Source organism: Cucurbita moschata, unplaced genomic scaffold (assembly GCF_002738365.1).
Source record: "Cucurbita moschata cultivar Rifu unplaced genomic scaffold, Cmos_1.0 Cmo_Scf00043, whole genome shotgun sequence".
In the NCBI taxonomy this organism is placed as follows: Eukaryota; Viridiplantae; Streptophyta; class Magnoliopsida; order Cucurbitales; family Cucurbitaceae; genus Cucurbita; species Cucurbita moschata.
Window position 1 is genome coordinate 965,998 of NW_019268559.1, and position 20,864 is coordinate 986,861.

At 39.8% G+C, this 20,864-nt stretch overlaps 4 protein-coding genes across 4 annotated transcripts; 1 reads left to right on the forward strand and 3 right to left on the reverse strand.

The window, feature by feature from the left end:
* Positions 1–25: 25 nt before the first annotated feature.
* LOC111433612 (50S ribosomal protein L34, chloroplastic-like) lies at positions 26–1,208 on the reverse strand. The gene is made up of 2 exons (XM_023070702.1): positions 906–1,208; positions 26–485 (listed from the first exon to the last, which is right to left on the reverse strand). The coding sequence occupies exons 1-2, from the start codon at positions 1,099–1,101 to the stop codon at positions 229–231; spliced, it is 453 nt and encodes a 150-aa protein (XP_022926470.1). The 5' UTR covers positions 1,102–1,208; the 3' UTR covers positions 26–228.
* A 2,091-nt stretch (positions 1,209–3,299) lies between these two features.
* Positions 3,300–5,895, forward strand: LOC111433610 (protein trichome birefringence-like 38). The gene is made up of 5 exons (XM_023070700.1): positions 3,300–4,017; positions 4,179–4,350; positions 4,636–4,811; positions 4,902–5,060; positions 5,357–5,895. Exons 1-5 carry the CDS (start codon positions 3,725–3,727, stop codon positions 5,646–5,648), a joined length of 1,092 nt encoding a protein of 363 aa, XP_022926468.1. The 5' UTR covers positions 3,300–3,724; the 3' UTR covers positions 5,649–5,895.
* A 135-nt stretch (positions 5,896–6,030) lies between these two features.
* On the reverse strand, positions 6,031–9,316 carry LOC111433613. The gene is made up of 4 exons (XM_023070703.1): positions 9,030–9,316; positions 8,834–8,910; positions 8,302–8,413; positions 6,031–6,358 (listed from the first exon to the last, which is right to left on the reverse strand). The coding sequence occupies exons 1-4, from the start codon at positions 9,128–9,130 to the stop codon at positions 6,229–6,231; spliced, it is 420 nt and encodes a 139-aa protein (XP_022926471.1). The 5' UTR covers positions 9,131–9,316; the 3' UTR covers positions 6,031–6,228.
* A 338-nt stretch (positions 9,317–9,654) lies between these two features.
* On the reverse strand, positions 9,655–13,943 carry LOC111433856 (protein CHUP1, chloroplastic-like). Its single transcript, XM_023071104.1, has 5 exons — positions 12,474–13,943; positions 11,267–11,580; positions 11,075–11,186; positions 10,226–10,360; positions 9,655–10,141 (listed from the first exon to the last, which is right to left on the reverse strand). The coding sequence occupies exons 1-5, from the start codon at positions 13,641–13,643 to the stop codon at positions 10,007–10,009; spliced, it is 1,866 nt and encodes a 621-aa protein (XP_022926872.1). The 5' UTR covers positions 13,644–13,943; the 3' UTR covers positions 9,655–10,006.
* Positions 13,944–20,864: the final 6,921 nt, after the last annotated feature.

The following is a 20,864-nucleotide window of genomic DNA, read 5'->3' on the forward strand; positions in this document are numbered from 1 at the left end:
TTCCAGTTCAGAGGAGATTTTCAAATGAACAATGGGAAAGTATGAATCACATAAGCTAGTCGAATCCAGTAATTTGAATTTAACATTGATAATCTGAGTTAAGGAACATTCAAATGAATCAATAACAAAGCATCATATAATATAATGAGCTATCTTGAGCAGTCATTCGAAGAGTGAATTAGACAACATTGCCTAATTTACCTTAGAAATAGTTAAAGCGAGAAAAGCTTAAGCACGCTTTCCGCTGCTAGGGTTGGACTTTGTGCAGAGAACCTTTCTACCCTTGGCACGTCTGCGCTTTAGAACAGCTCTACCATTGGTGGTTCGCATTCGTCGGCGAAAGCCATGAGTCCGAGCTAAGGATTTACGCGACCTGTTTCTTTTGGTCTGACATAGTGCAGCCTTTCCAGCCCTAACCACTAAGCTCCGACGCTTTCCTTGTCCGACCCCAATTTTAGGACTCCAATCCAAACCCAACGACAAGCCTGCAAATTAGTACTTCTTTCGCATAAAGTTAATGTTACAAAATCTATATCAACAGAACTAAGTATCGCTAGAAGGCGCCGCAATGTTGCAGGAAGCGGGGCATAGTCTTTCCCCTCAACAAGTAAAACACAACGGATAATTCGCTTACAATTCGGTTACCGGGAAGAATAAAAAGGAAAATACAAGAGAATTCATAACAAATCGAATGCAAGCATGAAGTTATCAAACCCAGCGACCTTGAACGTATACAATTCGAAATGCAAGGGCCCTAGAAAGTAATAAACGCACAATACAGCAAATAAATACTTCAGCGAACTACTTCCTATAAACTCCATTACATTGGCAAATGAGCAAGCAATAATGCGAAATCATTAAATCACTCGAACCAATACATAAATTGGAGTGAAGGAATCCCTCACCTGAGAAGGATGATTTACACGAAAGGGAGGAAGAAGGAAGAAACGAACAATGAAGCAGTCCAGGACGGGCAGAAGCGTTGTTTGCGGTATTTAGAGATATGGAGGAACTTCTAGAACCAGTGGAGAATACAAGTGAAGCTGAAGGAACGCGGACAGTGGAAACACATAGGGACGAAATTACCGATATCGCTGCCATTGTTGGACTGACTGTGTTTCCCCCTTTCAGCTAATGTTGGTTCGGAGGAAGAAAGAGCCTTATCCTGATATGGTTGTTCTGATCGCGTGGGGTTTCTCACGATCCCTTATTACGACCGCATCCGAACAGGCCCAATTCAAGATCCATATGGGCTCGTTAAAGCCCATTATATCTTGAAAGCCCATCACTCATTTGCTTCACACGTGTGTATATTTAAAAGAGAAAAATAAAAAACCACTTTTAACCATCAACTTCATTCATATCCAGGTTGTATTATTTGTGAGCATCAAGTAAGAACCAACGAATTAGGATCCGTAATATAAGATGTAATTTCAGTCACAAAAATAAAGTTAGATTAATCTAGAAATAAGATCTCATAAACAAAGTCGACGGATAACAACAAAACGTCACAATGAATCATCTAGAAGGTAATTCAACTAGACCGACTTGATGTGATAATACTTTACCTCTTTTCTATGTCTATGGAGAGAGACGAAGAAAGCAACTATTGGACAATTTATGGCACCATGCCTGAGAAATTTATGGCAACAAGGATTAGAGCCAGTGGTTGAATATACCCTACATGTTGTCCAACTAGCCTCAACCATAAGAATCTTGCACAAATTATATTTGAATAGGAAGCAGAGAACAATATTTTTATATTAATTTAATGATGGTGTGTAAAAAGATTAATGATATAATGGAGGGTAGGGTAGGGTAGGGTGAAGATGATTGGGTAAATATGATTGTTGTGATGAGTAATAGATGTTTGGCGAAACACGCCTGAAAAGCATAGAAGGGTCTTCTTTTGTGAAATATTTTGTGCAGTTTGATTGAAAATAAAGGAAGGAGTAGGCTCACCAAATTGCACTCGTAAGTGGGCCTCCAGCTTCAAATGAAGACAGCTACACTAGCCCACCACCAGCAGCAGCAGCCTCATTTGAAATGATAGCAGATTGACCATTTTTAGAGGATAATTAGTTACACATTTGTTTGCCTAATTCTAAATCTTAATTTTGAACAACCTGTGGGGAACCCACAACTTTAATCAACTTTTCTAACACCAAATTACTACTTACTTAACCAAACATTGATTGTTCCTTAAGCTTGTTCATTGATGAGCATGACCAATTAGGAGGCTCCAATCATTCATAATCACCCACCCACCCTCCTTTCTTCTCCCTTCTCCGTTCATATCCAAACTTTACACAAACAGATCTTTATTTTATATGGGAATATTTTTAAATTTTACTGTTAATTCATTCTTAATTGAAAAATCCTGTTCTCCGTCGCTATTAATTAAGATAAAGACTTTTTAGAGCAGTGCAAATGGGTCAACACTCGATTTAAGGAGTGATGCAGTTATTACGCGCAGTGCTATAAAACCCACTTAGGCAAAGTGCCAAGACAGCAATAAATTCATCAAAGGAGGCCTAAACTTCTTGTGAAACTCGAATATTAATTGAAAAACTGATGAACAAAATAAAATTTTTAAAAATTAATTATGAAATAAAAGTTTGAAAATTGCATGCGACCTAACTCGGTCTGTGTTTGGAAGGTTGTTTGGGAGGTGGGGCTGGCGGCTCAGAGCCTCAGACCCAGTTTTTCGTACAATCCTTATCTTTAAAGCTCATAAATTATAAGCTCTTCATTTAAATTTTTGTGTTTATTGCAAAACTTTAATTCCTTACGTCAGTATTTATAAAAATCACTGTAATTCCAATTCTCAACTTATTTATATATATATAAAAAAAAGGGGTCGTTATCTTAATTTCTTTTTGACTTTCATACCTATGAAAGCAAAAGAATAGCCCCAAGTTAATCGTGTGGTGCTCACTTTACTATAATTAATTCCTACGTAGCTGTAATAAAGTACATTCTACGTTATTTAATTTCATAAATAGAATTTATTAGATAAAATATAAGATATAATTCAAGGCTCAAACAGTATTAAATGTTAAAAAAAATGAGAGAAAGTAGAAGAAATAGAAGCTGGGTTTTTGTTGAAGAAGCATACTCCATCCAAAATGAGGGTAATAATAAAAAAGAGCCTCTTAACTTATCCAGTAAGGATATCTTTTGATTTGAATGTGTGATAAAGTTATCATACATAAGAACATCAACATAGCTTTAGCAACACGTTAGGCTGATGGGACATACTTGATTCCACCAAATCATTCAAACTCACTTTGGAATCCTTTAATACATGTAATTGCATCGATATATTATATGGATATTTGAATGAAGAAACTGAAAGGTAGAATAAAAAAATAAGAAATAAAGTTGGGTAGTTAGATAACCAAAACATCATTGAGCCATGTGCATCATTGCTTGGTGGGTAATATGCTATGGCCCTCGATGTGCAAACCAGCGCACTGCAACTCACTCTCAATTTCAACTCCCACAATTGTATCTGCCTTCATCAATCCAGCCAAGATAATTCAATTCCCAGCTCATGGAATAAAGTTTTAAAAGATTTAAATAATAGTAATGATAATGATAATGATAATAATCAGGCTTTTCTCTTGTTTGTCTCTATATAGACCCACTTGCTTCTTTCTATTCTATTTCTATTACCCAAAGCTCCCCTCCCTTTCTTTGCAGTCAGAGCCCAAAATCTGAGATGGGTTTTCGATTCAGAGCTCTGTCTCTCCTGCTTTTACAACTTCTGTTTCTCTTTTTGCTTGGAGCTGCTAAAGCTGAGGATTTCTATAACATAAGCAATGTGGGAAGTAGCAAGCTAGGGAGGGGGTGCAATTTGTTCCAAGGCAAATGGGTTTTTGATCCTTCTTTGCCTCTTTATGAATCTTCAAACTGTCCATTCATAGACCCTGAGTTTAACTGCCAAAAGTATGGCAGACCAGATCGATCTTACCTCAAGTACACTTGGAAACCTGACTTCTGTGATCTTCCAAGGTACTACTCCTCCATTCTTTTCTTTCCTTCTTGTAAGGTTTTCCATTTTTAGCCAATCCTGCTCTCCTTGCAAAAGTCAAGCTTCCTTCTCTGAAAATGTGGGAGCAAAATCAAAGCAGCTATCTCTGTCTGTCTAAGAAAATGTGTTCATTTCTTTGAAGGTTTGATGGGCTGGAGCTTCTGAGTAGGTGGAGAGGGAAGAGGATAATGTTTGTAGGCGACTCACTGAGTCTGAACATGTGGCAATCCTTGACATGTATGATCCTAGCGTCGGCACCAAAAGCCAAAATCTCCATAGTCAGGAGGGAATCACTCTCTACTGTGATTTTCGAGGCGAGTTCTTTCCCCTTTTTCTTTATCTCCAATTTTCTGTTTCAAAATCTCCCACTTCACAGTATACTAATTGTCTGCTTCTTTATTCTCTATTCTTTATTCACTTTTTCAAAAGCTGTTTTTCGGGTTCTCCTGCAAGAGTACAAAACAAATAATATAACAAAACCATATGCAAACAATAATAATATTAATAATAATAATAAACACGAATAATAACTTTCTGTTCAATAATTTATAATAATATACCTAACCAATGAAGAAGAGGGAACAATCTGGTGTGTGCAGGAGTATGGAGTAAGCTTGCTTCTTCACAGAACGCCCTACCTTGTGGACGTAGTGAGAGAGAAGGTTGGACGAGTACTAAAGCTTGATTCCATTGAAGGAGGCAATGTGTGGAAGGGAATGGACGTGCTCATATTCAACTCTTGGCACTGGTGGACCCACACTGGAAGATCCCAAGCGTAAGATCAACCTCTTTTTTTTTCTTCATCATGCTGATGTGGTTGGTGATGGTAAGGTAAAATCTGATGGTTGCGAGTGCTGTTGCTCAGGTGGGATTATGTGCAAGTAGGAAATGCAGTGAAGAAAGATATGGATCGTCTGGAGGCCTTCTATCAAGGGCTGACCACCTGGGCAAGATGGGTGGACATGAATGTTGATCCAAGCAAAACCAGAGTCATTTTCCAGGGAATCTCCCCCACTCATTATGAGTAAGTAAAACTCACGCCTGTCATCGGAGGTCTGTAAAAGTGTATACATGAAAATGGAAATTGACATGCAAATCGCTTTTTCATCTGCCGACGAAAAACAATGTCCTACTTGTGTCTACCTATTTAATGCATTGCTATTCCTCGTTTTCTTTTTAACTATTTTGCTGTTGAGCAGTAATTTTCACACCAGAAAACTCCGTTAGTTATACCTGCTCAACTAGTTTCTGCAGAATTTAAGAATATAACTTTGTTTTTCTTTCTCAACTGGAAAAATTGATGTTAACACTTTTTACCAGGGGAAAGGATTGGAACCAACCAAGGAGGAGTTGCAATGGAGAAAGCGTACCGCTCTCAGGGTCACTGTATCCAGCAGGGGCGCCACCAGCGGTGGAAATTGTGAAGAGAGTGCTGAGTAGAATAAGGAAGCCCGTTTTCTTGCTGGACATCACAACGTTGTCGCAACTCCGGAAAGATGCACATCCCTCTACTTACAGCGGGGAAGGCGGAGGACCAGATTGCAGCCACTGGTGCCTTCCCGGCTTGCCCGACACTTGGAACCAGCTTCTCTATGCAGTTTTTACCATGTGAAGGCCAAGCCTGAAACACTTGGGGTTCTTTTCGTCTCTGCAATTCCTCACAGGAAGTGTTAGAAGAAAGAACTTCATTCATTTAATTAACCACCTTAACGGGAATTGGAAGAAAAAAAATGTAATGGCAACAAAGCAATTGTACAAAGTAATTGATGATTCTATTTGTTGCAGTTTCAGAAAATTGTTTCAAATCGATAAGGAAAGAATACAAGTGAGATGGTATCAAGATGGCATCTTGCTTGGTAATAAACTGGAATAAAATACTCTATTGCGCATCTTTAAGATATGGGTCCGATTGAATCATTCCACGAACTGGATATGGGCAGTTCGTTTATTGATCATAGATGCTGATAACCAAAAAATGAGTTTGAAACAGTATATTGCAGAACGTTGAAACCAAGGAATACTAAAATTGAGCGATTAATCGAGCCCAGAAATAACCCTGCGGTTCTAGCAATATCTCCAAGGAAACTGAAACGTCAATGTATGCATCAAGCATAACTAACTGTGTAGTTACAATCAAAGATGACTGGTAAATAATCCTCAAGGTCTTCGAAAGGAAAATAAGGCAACAAGAATTAGTAGCCAACATATACGGCGGCATTTACTATGTAACAGTCATCATTTTTGTCTCCCATTTCTTCTACATGAACACCGCTGGAGCATATTAAGCCACCCTCGACAACCTCAACATTCAGAATCTTCCCACTGCAGTAAATCAAATAATGGAAAGATTCAATAATCTTCCGAAAATGATAGTTTAGAGGTGTTCACTATCATCCGTGGACGATAATGTTAGTCAATTCAAACAATCTTTCTCACTAACATGGCATTTCAAAATAACTGGTTCCAAGAGTACTAAATCGAAATGGCAGACCAACAGAAAAGCAAGCAACAGGGTAGTTAATCATGATTCGCACAGAAAAATAAATTTTGAAGCCAAATTGACGAAGTTAGTTACTAGACTACTGATCAACTTCTACATGGTTGTGCAACCCACTCACTCTGGAGGTTACAGCACAAGTAGCTCAGAAAATTTGGAAAAGACTAAAAGGATGTTGTGGTGGCAAACCCAGAGGACAAAGAAAAGAGCATTTAGCTTGACAGATTATCAGAGCAAGATGAAGCAGCTCTCAGAGAATCTTGGCATAATTGGAAAAGAAATCTAAACCTCAGACTTCATCATCTGTGTTACAGGCTTATAGCTGGCTTAGGGGATGAATGCACTCCTATCAGATCAATCTAAGAGACAGAACTTATTTGGCAGAGCCTAGAATTAAAATGATAATAATAAATAACCTAGATCCCAAGCAAGTATCTAGTCCTTTAAAACTGAGAAATGACATATGAGTGCCTAGGGCCCTCGATTAGAAAAGAACCTAGTAAGCATCTCTATTTTGAGTCTTTGACATGTGATAAGAACGAACAGTTCGGAGATTAAGGATTATTTATATCATCTTGGCCCACCAACAGTGAATCCTCACAGCCTCAATCCCTCTGCTGTCTATCTCCTCAAAAAAACTTCAAGTGATCAAGTCAGCTGAGGTTAAGTGTAGAAAGTCTGTTGATAGCCATAACATTAGTAAAAGGCTTGGAACTAAAGTAATTGAACATAAATAACGCCTCTTTGAATTGAGAGAACAGGAGGACATTTTGACTCGAAAAAATTTAAAGATGTATCATGTATGCAAACCGAACAAGGCCTTGCAAAGTCCAAAACAAGCTCCAAGAGATTAGCTCTAACAGTTCAGAACAATTGTTCATAGTTGGGTGCCTTCATCAACTCTAAATCACGCTCTTCCCTACTTGTGTTCGAGGTATTACTCTTGTCTATGTTCTTACATATTAATCACAAGAACTAACCAAAACAAGGATAAAAGGGTTCCTTACAGATTTTGTTCAAATATTTCTCCTTGAAAGATGCTGATTAATTAGATTGCTTTTTGGTAAAGTAATAAGAGATGCATCTGGAATTAACCTATAGTGAGGTGAAAGCTTGTCACGCTTAATTTTTGATAAGCAAGGAACCAGAAATTGAAAACATGGATTGAAAAGTGATCCAATAACTTTCAGTGCAACAGGGACCCTGCAGGACTCAACATGTATGGGACTGAAAATTCTTTGCAGTGTAAATAAATTAAGGCGACACTTGCAAATCCTCATCACTTAACCTCAAGGCTCAAGCTGCCTACAAATATTACGTTCTACAGAGAAGCTTGGAGGGATTGAAACCCCCACAAGTTCAGGTGGGGGAGGGGCATTAAAGCAAGCCACGAACCAGCACAGCATCTTAATCTAATCGGCCTTCTTCTACAGTTGAGCAGCCAAACCAAATCTTTGCTGCAGCTTCTGTTGCTTTTGGATTATTACATTTGCCTTTGTGCCTAGTTACTGTCCCATCCCCTGTCTGCTAGGTTATTTTGCAAAGATAGCTTAGCTAGTAGTTTAACTTATTCATCCCATTGTCAGGATATGAACTGTGTTTGTATACCCTCTCTGCTAGGTTACTAATGAGCTGACCTCAAACACAAGGTGTAGCCCTTAACAGCTACATATTATCAATAAAAAGGTGTAGCTTGACACAAGAAAGAGTGCTCTGTGTTTTCCCCAAAAAAATTTAGTCATCAAACTTAAAATAGTTCAGCACTCACTATGGAAAGACGGACTTGACTTTTTCAACATCCAAGGATTGTTGAAGCGACTGTGGAACTCCAAGTTTGATCTGTAGTTTCATCTCTCCAAATGAAACTCCAGGAATGGTACCTACATTACACCTTGTCATTAGTCCCCATTAAGATATTAAACATAAAGAAATTAGCAGCATTCTTTCAACATAAACTTAATTTGCAGAAGGCAGAAGTCCATAAAAATGAGATTCTGAATTTGAAAATAAATCCAGAACAGTGTCATGACTACTCAAATAAAAACAAGATCCATATATATGTAAATGAAAGTAGTTTATAGGAGGTAGAGTGCACTGATTCAAGCATTACCAACCAAAATAAACAGAAAGCACACGAACAGCCTATTATGGAGTAAGGAAAGACTACATTGCTTAAATTCTAATGTTAAATCAAAGCTGCCAAGAACAAGGAGCTTAATTCAGGAACTCATATCTCCTGTCACATGATTAATTAAGCAGATAACAAATAGCGCGAGGATATGAAATCCACTGAGACATACCTCTACGGAATGCTGGAATCGAATTGGAGCATATGGCATCCCTGCAGGCTCGCATTGCAGCAGCCGTGATATCTTGACTGTGGCAAAAGAGAATAAACTCGTTAATCTCCTTCTTTTCTCTCTGAAAACGAGTTTGTAATTGTATTCCCGAAATTAACACTTGTAAGTATAAAAAGAAAAAGAGCTGAGAATTCACCCATGTTGATCGTAGCCAACGCCCATCTCGACAAACAAGAGCTTCATGGGCAGAGCTGTGCTGCCAACAGGAGCAGATTGTGCACCTTTCTCGACCTCCATGGACAACGCAGCAGCAGCTTTGACAAGGCGAAAAACTCGAGGGCAGATCAAATGCGCAGAAGATGAAGGATGATTATTGGAATGAAGGTAAGAATGAAACCTGAAATCACCCAATGAACTGGCAGCTGACGCGTTGCCAAATGCGTAAGAAAGCTACAAATCCAAGTCCACTGTCCGAACGGGGATTTACAAGGATTACCCTAAATTTGATATAAAAAATAAAAAAAAATTAAAAAAGAGAATATTATATTATATATATTTTTGAATTTAATTTTTATTTAGTTTCAATATTTTAAGATTTTACACATATACATTAAATTTTTTTAAAATTAATTCATTGTCACTAATTTTTTTTGGTATTAAAATTAAAATAAAAAACCTTACATCATATTAGTTAAATTGATCAAAACTTTAAGTGTAAATCATATTCAGATATATATTTATTTATTTGTCACTCTACACTTAACAGATGATTTTATGAATAAATTAGAGCAAAGTTACTTATTTAAAAATAACAATAAGAATAAGAATAAGAATACATGAGGGAAGAAGAATATTATAAAGAACACCCTTCATTCAGCATCAACCAGTCAACAGTTGCCGATGTTTTCAGAGGACGACGACAGAGCATATATAAAGAGGAAAAGGTTGAAAGTTGAATGCAAATGAACGAAGAAAATGGCCTGGCCTCCCTCCCCCTTCCTTTTTTCCCATATAATTAATAATAATAATATCACCTCACTTCAGTTCATTTGCTTTTTAAATGAATAAATTGGAGTTCCATCCCAACAAAGCCGCCGCCGCTGCCATTAATATTCACAAACATGATCTTTACACCCAAAAAACAGAGCCCTCTGAAGCTGAGATTGCTGCAGATTAACAAGTTGTAGGCCTGTTGCTACTGCATACGTACTTATGTTGCTGGTTTTGGCATTGTACGTGACATGAACTTGCCTTGTCTCTCAGCTCTTGAAATGCCCTCATTGTTTCCACATCAAACCCTCCAGCAAACTGCACATAATAACAAGTTTATGAAGAACTTAACCACAGAATTTAATTGATGTCAGTAAGGAGACGGGGTCCCTTTAAAATTACCTGATGCACACGGAAAGCAAATCGAACGCCTCGAACAATCAACTCTTCTTCTTCAGGTCCACCACCCACTGTTTCAAGCTCTGCGGATACTCTTTTCATGTACTTCATTGCTAATTTTACAGAGACAAGCTTGATCTGTGACACATTAATTGACTCAGATCAGACCCATTTCATTTCAACCCACTAACTTAACTAATACCACGTGAACGTATTGAACAATACCCAACTTGGCTTCTACTGGACCACCATCATACCATATTTTGAACGCAAACAATAAGTACTTCTAACATTCGTTAATGTACTCTCTCTTTCTAAAACAATGCATTCCGGAGCTTCCAAGGGCTTAGTTGAGTTATAAAATGCATGAATACTACTTATTATCAAACAACTCCCAGTATGCTTATTCATTCTAAAGAAACTTATAAAAAGAATCAATTTTTGCATATAGCAAACAAGAAGAATCTGATTCTCTTGCTAGCCCCATAATTTAAGAGAGCCATATATAAAGCAGACAAGAAGGTGAAGTTTGGAAATCTGGGAATTCCCATGTGCGCGTGCAGGCAAAGGGTAGAGGAAAATAAGGCAAAATCAAAACATCCTTTTTGTCATCTTCTAAACTATTCTCCATATTTATATTACATTACGCTGTAGAGTTTGTCAGAGTTATTTCCCTGTCTCTCCCACAACGGATCCACCATTAAAAGGGACCACACCTAAATGGATCAACAACTTAATTATTTTAATTAATCAGAGCAGTCATCTGTTCTTGGATACTCCTACCCACCAGCCGAACTAAGCTACAAGAATTAAACTATATTTGTTTAATTTGGAGAGAGATGGGGGATTTACCTGACTCACAATTCCACTATCAAGCATCCATTCCACTGGAATTTGAAATGCTTTGTATCTCTTAGTTGCAGATTCACGCATTCTAGACAGATTGTATACTCCATGCTCCAACCTGTTGCGCATAAAGAACAGACACTAAGAAACGAAACTAAAGGAGCAAAGGTGAAAATCAATTAGTAAGATGGTGAATACTTTTCAAGCAAAGCTTGCATCTTCTTGAGAGCCGAACCACAGGGCTGGCGGGCATCACCACGAAAGGATGACGCTTCGGCTTCCAGCTTCTTTAGATCACAATAGCCAAATGCAGCCTCACGTAGAGCATCGGCCTTCTGCTCCGGCCACTGGAAGTGCTTAAGCACGGCTCTTTCATCCACCAGATATGAGAGCTCATCATCCAACCATTTCACAAATGGCACAACGTCCTCGATGTCAGTAAATGAAGCATTTTCAACTTCTTTGATCAAGAACCTTATGAAATCCCCTTGAGTCTCTACATCCGTCTTTATCTGCAAGTAACACGGGGGATTCATTATTCATGAGAATCATAGTAAAAACAAAACCCAAAAAGAATAATAGTTAAAGTAACTTTTTTTTTTCTTCAATACATAGATGATGGAGTTGATATTACTCAAAATCAATCTTTATTTGGAATCTTTATTTGGCATTGGCTTCAAACAAAATTAATTCTCTATGATTAGCTTTCGCTTCGTTTAGCCTTTGCTTTTCTTTTCTTTTCTTTTCTATTTTGTATTTGAAAAACGAGAGGGGGAAGGCCAAGTGTACATTTGAATTACTTAACCTCCAAAAAGAAAAAGCCATGTGAATTGAGAAAACATTTCAACTTGAAATTACTGAATTGCCAGTCTTGAGAGGAAAAAAAAAAGCGAAAATTATATTTGAAATTATAAAACTGAATTTTTGTTCCATGATGCAATCTAATCAATGCAAATAATTTTGTTGGTCAAAATTAAAAAATTTGAGATAATGTTTTTTTTTTACTTTAATAATAAAAACTAAATAAATCATTTATTCAAAAGAAAGAGAGATAAAATAATAATAATAATAAGAAACAGAGTTGTTTTTTTATTTCTGGAAATCATGAATTCCGGCCGGAATTTGGCTGGATTCTTGAATTTCAGCTGGAGTTTATAAATTTCCATTGAAATTTGTCCGGAGTTCATTGGAAATTCACATTATCTAGGAGTTAAAATACTAATTTAAAAAAAAAAAAAAGGGTTCGTTCATCCAAAACCAAAAAATATAAAAGACATTTTCTACAATAATCCAAAAAATTTGAGGACTAGTCAATTCTCACTGACAAAAGGCTCCGCATAGTGGCATAATCGTAAATTAAACACCTGAAAAAATTAAGAGACAGAGTACATGACCGGTGACTTACAGCGAGCAAGTGGGTGGACCGGTTCTCGATCTCTCCGATCATGTCACGAGCATTGGCGGAGGACGGCGGTTCCGTAACACCGGAGCCGAGTTCTCGCCGAGAATCCCTCCGCATTAATGAGTGATAGAACTCCACAACCTCCGGTATTCGTCGCACCTTCGCCGGCGTCGGCCTCTTACCCTTGGGAGGCGGTGGAGGAGGAGGCGGAGCCGACTTCGAAGGTGGAGGAGGAGGCGGCGGTGGCGTTGGCTTGGTTGGGACAGGGGGTGGGGCTGGGATCTTTTTCTCAGCATCACCAGAAGAGCCAGTTGATGTGGAGGAGGAGGAGGAAGTGGCAGAGGAAGAGGAAGAGGAAGAAGGTTTGGGAGGAGGTTTTGGAACCCTAGGTATTCGCGATTTTACGTTAGATAGAGTGGACTCGGCGAGTTCTTCAGAATTACTTCGCGAGTGTCTCGGTCTCTCGGTTTCAACCTCTTCTTTCTTCGCCTCTGGTTGTTCAACCTTATGATTGTCTTGAGTAACAACAGTATCCGAAAACTTGGTCGGTCTTTTGAGGCTCCTGATTAGGTTAGATTTTCCCGAGACCTCCATTAATCCCTGGAACCTCTGCGACGCCGAAAGCTCGTCGTTCTCCAAAATAAGCTCCATTCTGCGTCGATCCAACGCCATTTTCTTCAGCTCCGCGATTTCACCTTCCATTGCTTTTACTCTCTCTTGACTCTCTCTCCTCTGTTCCTCAACACTCTGTTTAACTTCCTCCACTTCAACTCTTAATCTCTCATTCTCCGCCTCCAAAAACAGTATCCGCTTAGACGCTCTCTCAATCTCCGCATCTTTCGTAGCGATCTCGTTCTCAAGCATAGGAACAATGGCGACAGATTCCTTCAACAGCTTGTGCTCCAATAGGTCAGTCTTCAATCGCGCCTCTCTGTCACGCAACTCCTCCACCAACTGGAGGAGCTCCGTCACGTCAGGCAGTCGAGGCTGAACCTGAGCAGAAGAGCGCGGGAAATACACACCAAACGAGCGGGAGAAGACAGTTTTCTGAGAAATTTTACCAGAGCTCGGAGAAGGCTGTGCCGGGGTGGATGGCTTCGGTGAACTCTCAACCTTTCTACTCGCCGGAGACTTCTGCAGCCCCATTGCGAGCTTCACCTTCCCAGCTACCATTTCTAAGCTCTCTCTCTCGCTCTGTCTGTATCTCTCTGAGCTTCGGGGTAAGGAGGTCGGGACTGAGGTTTTACAGTCCTCCAATTTTCAATCTACTTTAGAGTGTGAACGAAACGTCCTTGTCTTCGTGTCATCTGAGAGAGAAAGAGAGATAAAGAAAGTTGGAGTTTGTGTAAATAAAAAATTTCAGAATTGTTAAAAGGAAAAAAAAGTAAGTAACAGAGAACGTTTGGGTTTGGGTGGGAGAAGCGACGAAGACAACAGACGCAAGATGGCAATGGCGTCGATCACGAGGAACGGTCGTATTTCCCTGGATCTCATTCGCCAATTTGAAAAAGAAAAAAAAAGGGAAAAAGAAAGTAAACAATCGCGGCGAGTATGTAAAACTACTCTACTCGCTTTGTGGCCCTGACAAGTATATGCGTGATGGAAGGGGAAGGAATCAAGCAGTGAAGAGAGGAGATGAGTGAGCCGTTGGAGTTGAGGGCGCGTGGGATTTGAGTGTGGGGCAGCCACCGGAGTAATAAAAAGTTCACAAACTAGTACAAACCCCTCCCCCTTCCAACGGTCAGCTCAATAATTTTCCAACCAATTTCTCGCGATTTATCGCCACACAATTATTTTTATAATATTTTTGCCCCTTTCAGGTTTGAATTTATTAAATAATTCCTGCCCCTCTCTGCTTCCAGCCCCCAGTAGCGTTCTTTCATCAAATTTATATATTTATTTCCTTAGTAAAATATTTTATGCAAACATATATGAAGAATCACAATAAGATTTATACTTTAATTTCGCAACTAAAAAACTATATATTATAAATAATATATTTACTAACTAACCTAAATGGAAAGTTATGTAAACCCACTTTGTATACAACATACCAACCCTTTTCAATTCTAAACCTAAAAACTAAATAAAATTTGGACAACTATTATTTTACACCATTAAATACATACTTCCATAAATTATTTAATAGAGAGTGGTTAAATTTTGGCATTAATATAAAGTTAGCACAAAAATGCATAGTGGAGGCGTAGTGTATACTGAAGGACAAGGGAGTGGATTCAACTTTATAATAAAAGCTAGTTAAATTAATGGAAACACCAAAATAAAAGGTTTTTTTTTTTTTTTTTTTTTGTGGAAATCATTTTGTTAATTTCATTCATCTTTTCTTTGCTTTGAATAGTTTTGGTAACTTGCCTTGTTACTAAAATTTTAATCATTGCCAATTAAAACCCTCCCACTAATTATTAATTAAGCTGTTTAAGATTTTTTTTTTTTTTTTTTTCTCTTCCTTTTCCACACCACTTTTACTCATTCTTCACCAACTCATTTTACTTCTCAAAAAGGAGGGAGGGAGGAAGGAAAAAGATGAATAACTGAATGAATTAATAAGGATGTGAAGTTTGTGAAGTTTGTGTTAGAAATCACGACTTTCCACAATGGTATGATATTGTCCACATTGAGTATAAGTTGTCATGGTTTTGCTTTGGGATTCCCCAAAAGGCATCATATCAATCGAAATTGTATTCCTCACTTATAAACTCATGATCTTCCACTAAATTAACGAAGGTGGGACTCACTCTCAATAATCCTCAACAGTTTGAGCGGTTGTATGTCAAAAAAAAAAAAAAAATTCTAAAATTAATCAACTAAATAATCTATTCTACTACACATGTACATATACACACATGCCCTCATCTACCACGTACCAACCAAAACATCGCAATCTCGAAGGGCCAAATATGACAGCAAGCAACTATCAGTCTCAAGGAGAAGGAAAGTGTAAGAGTCTAATTCCACTATTAGCGAATATTGTCAGTTTTGATTGGTTACTTATCGTGGTCAACCTCACAATTTTAAAGTGGTCTGTTAAGAAAGAGGTTTTCATACCTTTGTAAGTATTGTTTAGTTCTTCTCTCTAACTAATACAATTTATCGTAATAAAAAAAAAAAAAATGGAAGAGCTAAATATTCATTTTAAGAGCGTGAAAACCTCTCTTTAACACGCGCTTTTTAAAACTGTGAGACTAATGACGATACGTAGCGAGTCAAAATGAACTAGCAACCAAACTTGTGAATGGATCAAAAGTTTATTAATTAAGAAAGGGAGAAATGGGAATTGCTTGAAAAGATTGTTATGGATGATGCATCATTTTCCCTCCCTATTCAATGCCTCAACACTGACCACTAACTAACTTACCGCACACCCCCCACGTCCTGTGTTATCATATTCACCATTACCGAGCCAAGGCTTAGCTAGCCCTCTCATTTATCGAAAGATAGCATTTGCAAAAACTGAAATGGTTCATATATCAATTTTCTGATGTACGCTATGCTCGTTGTAGTTGTTGTAAAGGAACAGGGAACCGTGAACTTGGAAGTAAAGGATTACCAAATGCACATCGGGAAACAGCATTATACTAATTTCAGAATTGCTTTATAACATCGTGACATTAAAAGCCATCCAAAAGTGAAGAAATGGGTTATTCTTGGAATTTAAATCCAATGACATAATTGTGGGTATGTTTGGCGGTGTATTCATGAAAGAAGCAAGGAGATGAGGGGAGAGGTAGCGGTAGCGGCAGCATGTGAGGAAAGCTAGCATGAAAGGGAATGCCACAAACGTACAATTAATATCTACGTATTTCTACATTTTATGCAATGTGCGTGGTCCTTACTTATTCTCCTCCAAATGCCAAACGTTGATTGTTTGGTGCAGCGGCATGGTCGCCAATGCCAAATCTTCCACACCCCTTCAAATTTCTCCCCATCTCTCCCTTTTAGCCTTAGGATCTTAGGGCCTTTCTTTCAAATTAATATGAATCCATTTGATCCCAAGCCTATTAATTTTAAAATGTGCCACCAAACTTGGACATCACACAATAAGAATAATTGAGCTATATTTTTGTTTTCTTGTATGAATTGCTAATATGGTACCGGACATAGAGACATTAAAAAAGCTAGATCTAGCTACGTTGTTTCCTCGAACCCTGCCACCACCTCTTTTATCCATTGCCTGATTTCATCTTCGACTTATGACTTCTTCTAATGGACTTTAAACATGATTACTCTTATTCGACTTATGAGCGTCACAAATTTTGTATCATATGCTAACCTTCCTCAAGAATAATAGTTTAGAGTATATTAACAAATTTATGATTAAGGATTACCAAATTTAATGATTTGGGAAAAGAGGATGAATAGAAAGATGTAATGCCAAAAAGCAAGTCTGGCAAGAAAAAGAGAGAAGAGGATAGGGCCATGCTGCTCATAGTATTGCACTAAATGCCATAGCCAAAGCCATCAATGCTCTTTCCTTCCACCCCCTCTCCTCCATTTCACTTCCCAATACAACCTTTTACCATCCCTCTTTCCCTTTCTTCATCCATTTCTTCTCTTCATTTTTTGAATTTTGAATCCCTTTCCCTCTTTCACTCCCTGTCACGACCCCAAATTAAGCCGTGACTAACATTGTATGACATGTAATGCATAAACGAGAAATTCAAGGAAATCATTTGTTTCAAAAGAAAAACATATCTTTATTAGAAGGACATAAGTGCCTAGGTAAAAGAAAAAACAAGGAAAGGAACATGTGAGACAAAGTGTACTATTTAGTAAACTAGACTGACGCCCCGGGACACGCTTCCTCTGTGACAACCCACATCGATCGACGCGCCCTCTCTTGACTCGACGCCTCACGTACCTGAAAAAAAAAGTATAAAGGGAATGAGTATAAAAATTATACTCAGTAAGCCACCTACTTGTAGGCTCTTACCGCACCCTAAACTTAGCAGACGATCACGGGCTTTCCTTTGGCTCTAGAACAACTGAAATCGGGCCTTACCTCATTAGGGCTTTCTCTCTTGGAACTTATCCCTTTGGTCCTCTTTGGTTCCTAGACCTTTTATTTAAACCCATAGAGTTCCTTTTATGCTAACCTGTGTTGGACTGGTGCCTTACGAGTGGCTACCTCGGCATGGGTATGAGATTATCTGGGGTCTTGCCTAGGAAGTGAGCTGCAACCCCCTAGACCCATGATAATCCCCCTGTATTTGGGAGGGCTACCTCCCCTATTCCATCCAGCTAAACGGTCAATTACGACGTGGGTATCCCGTTTCCCATACTAAACGGCTATCGAGCAGTCGAGTCCTGATCAGGAACCCGCTGGTCCCCCACGAAGCTATATCACCATCCACACACAAGTAGCTTAAGGGTACTCTAAGGATGTTTCATGTGCCGTGATGGTCTGATAAACTAATAGGGAAAGGTTAAGTCGATCCCTTGATGGTTTGTCGCTCTAACCATTGTCTTCTAGTCTTATTCATAAAGGTGGCCCTAAAAATAACCGAGTACGTACATAACTATTATCCAAAAACCTCAAACATATTTCATGCAAAGTAATCATACAAGCTCGACGGGGTGATAACATCCATCAATTCCCGGAGCACAGAGTTCGCAAATTTTCCATTCTCCATTCAGCAAAAAGATATACATATGCATAAAATAAGGTGGGAATTAAGAGCATATAAGCAGTATCCAAGTAACTCTCATAACAAATCACAGCATACATCTTACGTTCAATAAACTATTTCCTACGAACATTTACGGGAAAGCTACAACCTAAAATATTCAGACTAGCATGCATGCATCCCAAGCGGTTCCTACAAGTATTACTTCCTAAATTCCGTGTGGCGACTTACTTGGATGCTACGTGCCCTTACGCAGCGTTTCCACACACTTGGCGTAACGAGAGGGGGTGATTTTTCCTCAATAAGGTCCTATTTCATACAAACAAATGGAGTTAGGATATGAATCAGGGGAAACTAGGGAAAACAGAAGCCGATCGGGCCAAAAACAGCTTACACGCGCCTCCACGCGCCAGTCACGCGCTGGGGAGCAGCCACTCGCGGGTTCCACGCGCGAGTGTCACGCGCCCAGAAATTCCTGCAGTCGCGGGTCGCGGGTTCGGGTCGGAAGCGGTGATTCGGGTGGACCGCGGGTCGTCAACTGGATTCGGTTCGCCGTGCGGGTATCGGGTCAGCCAAGGAGCGCGGGTCGGGTCGCGGAGCCAGGGACGCGTGTCGCAGGAGCGCTGGAGCCGCGTTTTCCCAGGCGGCGCTCGACGCGTGTCCGGGGGCGATTGGCGCACGCGGCCCTCTGGTTGGTTGACGCGTGGTACGCCGGCGGCTTCTCTCTCCTCCTACCAGAAAATCAAGGCTTCCGATTAGTTTTTCCGAGGTTTCTTTCCATTTTCTATCTTTCGATTCTTAACCCAAACAGAGGTGGTTTCTTCAACAAAGTTATAGATCATCTATCAACCTACGTGCCAATATTATTTTCTTGATTTTTGCTTAGTCACACGATGAGTTTCGAGCGTCGAAAAGAGGTTCGGTAACAACCTTACCGTTCTTGGATAGTCTCTCAGATCTCGTCGTTCCGTCCGTTTCCCTCACCAAGATCGGTAGCGAATCCTCCCTGGACAAAGGTAGTAGACTTAACCATTCTACTCCTAAACAAAGATCTAAGATCTGGAAGGTATAGTTCGAAATCTTACTTTGCGGGTTTTCTTTCTGATCTTGAGGAAGGAGGAGGAAATCTCCACACGAGTTCTTACTTCACTCCAAGAAGGGCTCCAGAGTACAGGTCTTGGTAGGAAATGGATTCCGTCGGCGACTCTCCGACGAAAACTCCGGCAAACCAGTTTTCTCTCTCAAACTTTCTCTCAGTTCTTCTCTCTCACTCTTCTTCTTTTGCAGGTAATCTGAGGAGAACGCTCAAGACCCCTATAATGGGCTGAGGGGTAAAATGTCCTTTTTGCCCCTCAGCCTTTTTTTTTTTGGACGTTACAAACTCTCCCCTCCTTAAAAACTTTCGTCCCCGAAAGTTGGTATCCCTTGGAAGAGTTCGGGATAGGTTCTCCTTACGTCTTCTTCTCGTTCCCAGGTTGCCTCCTCGTGTCGATGGTTACCCCATGCGACTTTTACCAAGGGAATAACTTTGTTGCGCAGACGCCTAGTGTCTCGAGCCAGAATTTTGCTGGGTCTTACCTCGTAGGACAAATCTTCCCGAAGAGGGAGGGTTTCGTGTTCAATCACGTGAGTAGGGTCTGAGGTGTACTTTCGCAGCATAGATACGTGGAACACGTTGTGAACGGCGGCAAGGTTTGGTGGTAGAGCAATCTTATACGCCACGGCCCCAACTCTCTCTAGAATCTCGAAAGGGCCTACAAACCTTGGGCTTAACTTCCCTTTCTTTCCAAACCTCATCACCCCTCTCATAGGGGCTACCTTCACGAACACATGGTCACCCACCTCGAACTCGAGGTCCCTTCTACGCAAATCTGCATAGCTCTTCTGCCGGCTTTGTGCAGTGAGGATTCTTTGCTTAATTTTCTGCACTGCCGCGTTGGTGACCTGAACTAACTCCGGTCCCAGTAGCTGCTGCGTGCCTACTTCTTCCCAAAATACTGGTGTTCGACACCTACGCCCATACATCGCCTCAAAAGGGGCCATCTGGATGGTCGCTTGATAGCTATTATTATAAGCAAACTCTATCAGAGGTAGATGTTCATCCCAGCACCCAGCGAAATCCAAGTCACAAGCTCGCAACATATCTTCCAAAATTTGATTCAATCTTTCAGTCTGTCCGTCCGTCTGAGGATGGAATGCTGTACTAAACCTTAACTGAGTCCCCAATGCTTTTTGGAGGCTTTTCCAGAACTGAGAGGTGAATCTAGTGTCCCGATCAGACACTATAGACACCGGTACACCATGCAAGCGTACTATTTCTCTGATATACAGCTGAGCCCACCGATCCACACGATAAGTGGTTTTGCCTGGGATGAAGTGAGCCATTTTGGTAAGTCTATCAACAACTACCCAGATTACGTTGAAGTTCTGCTTAGTCTTGGGCAAGCCTGAGATAAAATCCATGCAAACTGCTTCCCATTTCCATTGCGGAACCTTTAGGGGTTGTAGCAGTCCTGCTGGACGCTGCCTCGGGGCCTTCACCTGCTGACAGGTCAAGCATCGGCTTACAAATTCTGCTATCTCCTTTTTCATCCCTGGCCACCAATAACATCCCTTAAGATCCTGATACATCTTTGTACTTCCAGGGTGGAACGTATAAGAAGTATCGTGAGCTTCTGTCATAATATCCTTAAGAATTTTCTTGTCACGGGGAACGCATAAGCGATTTTTCCACAGCAGACCCCCATCT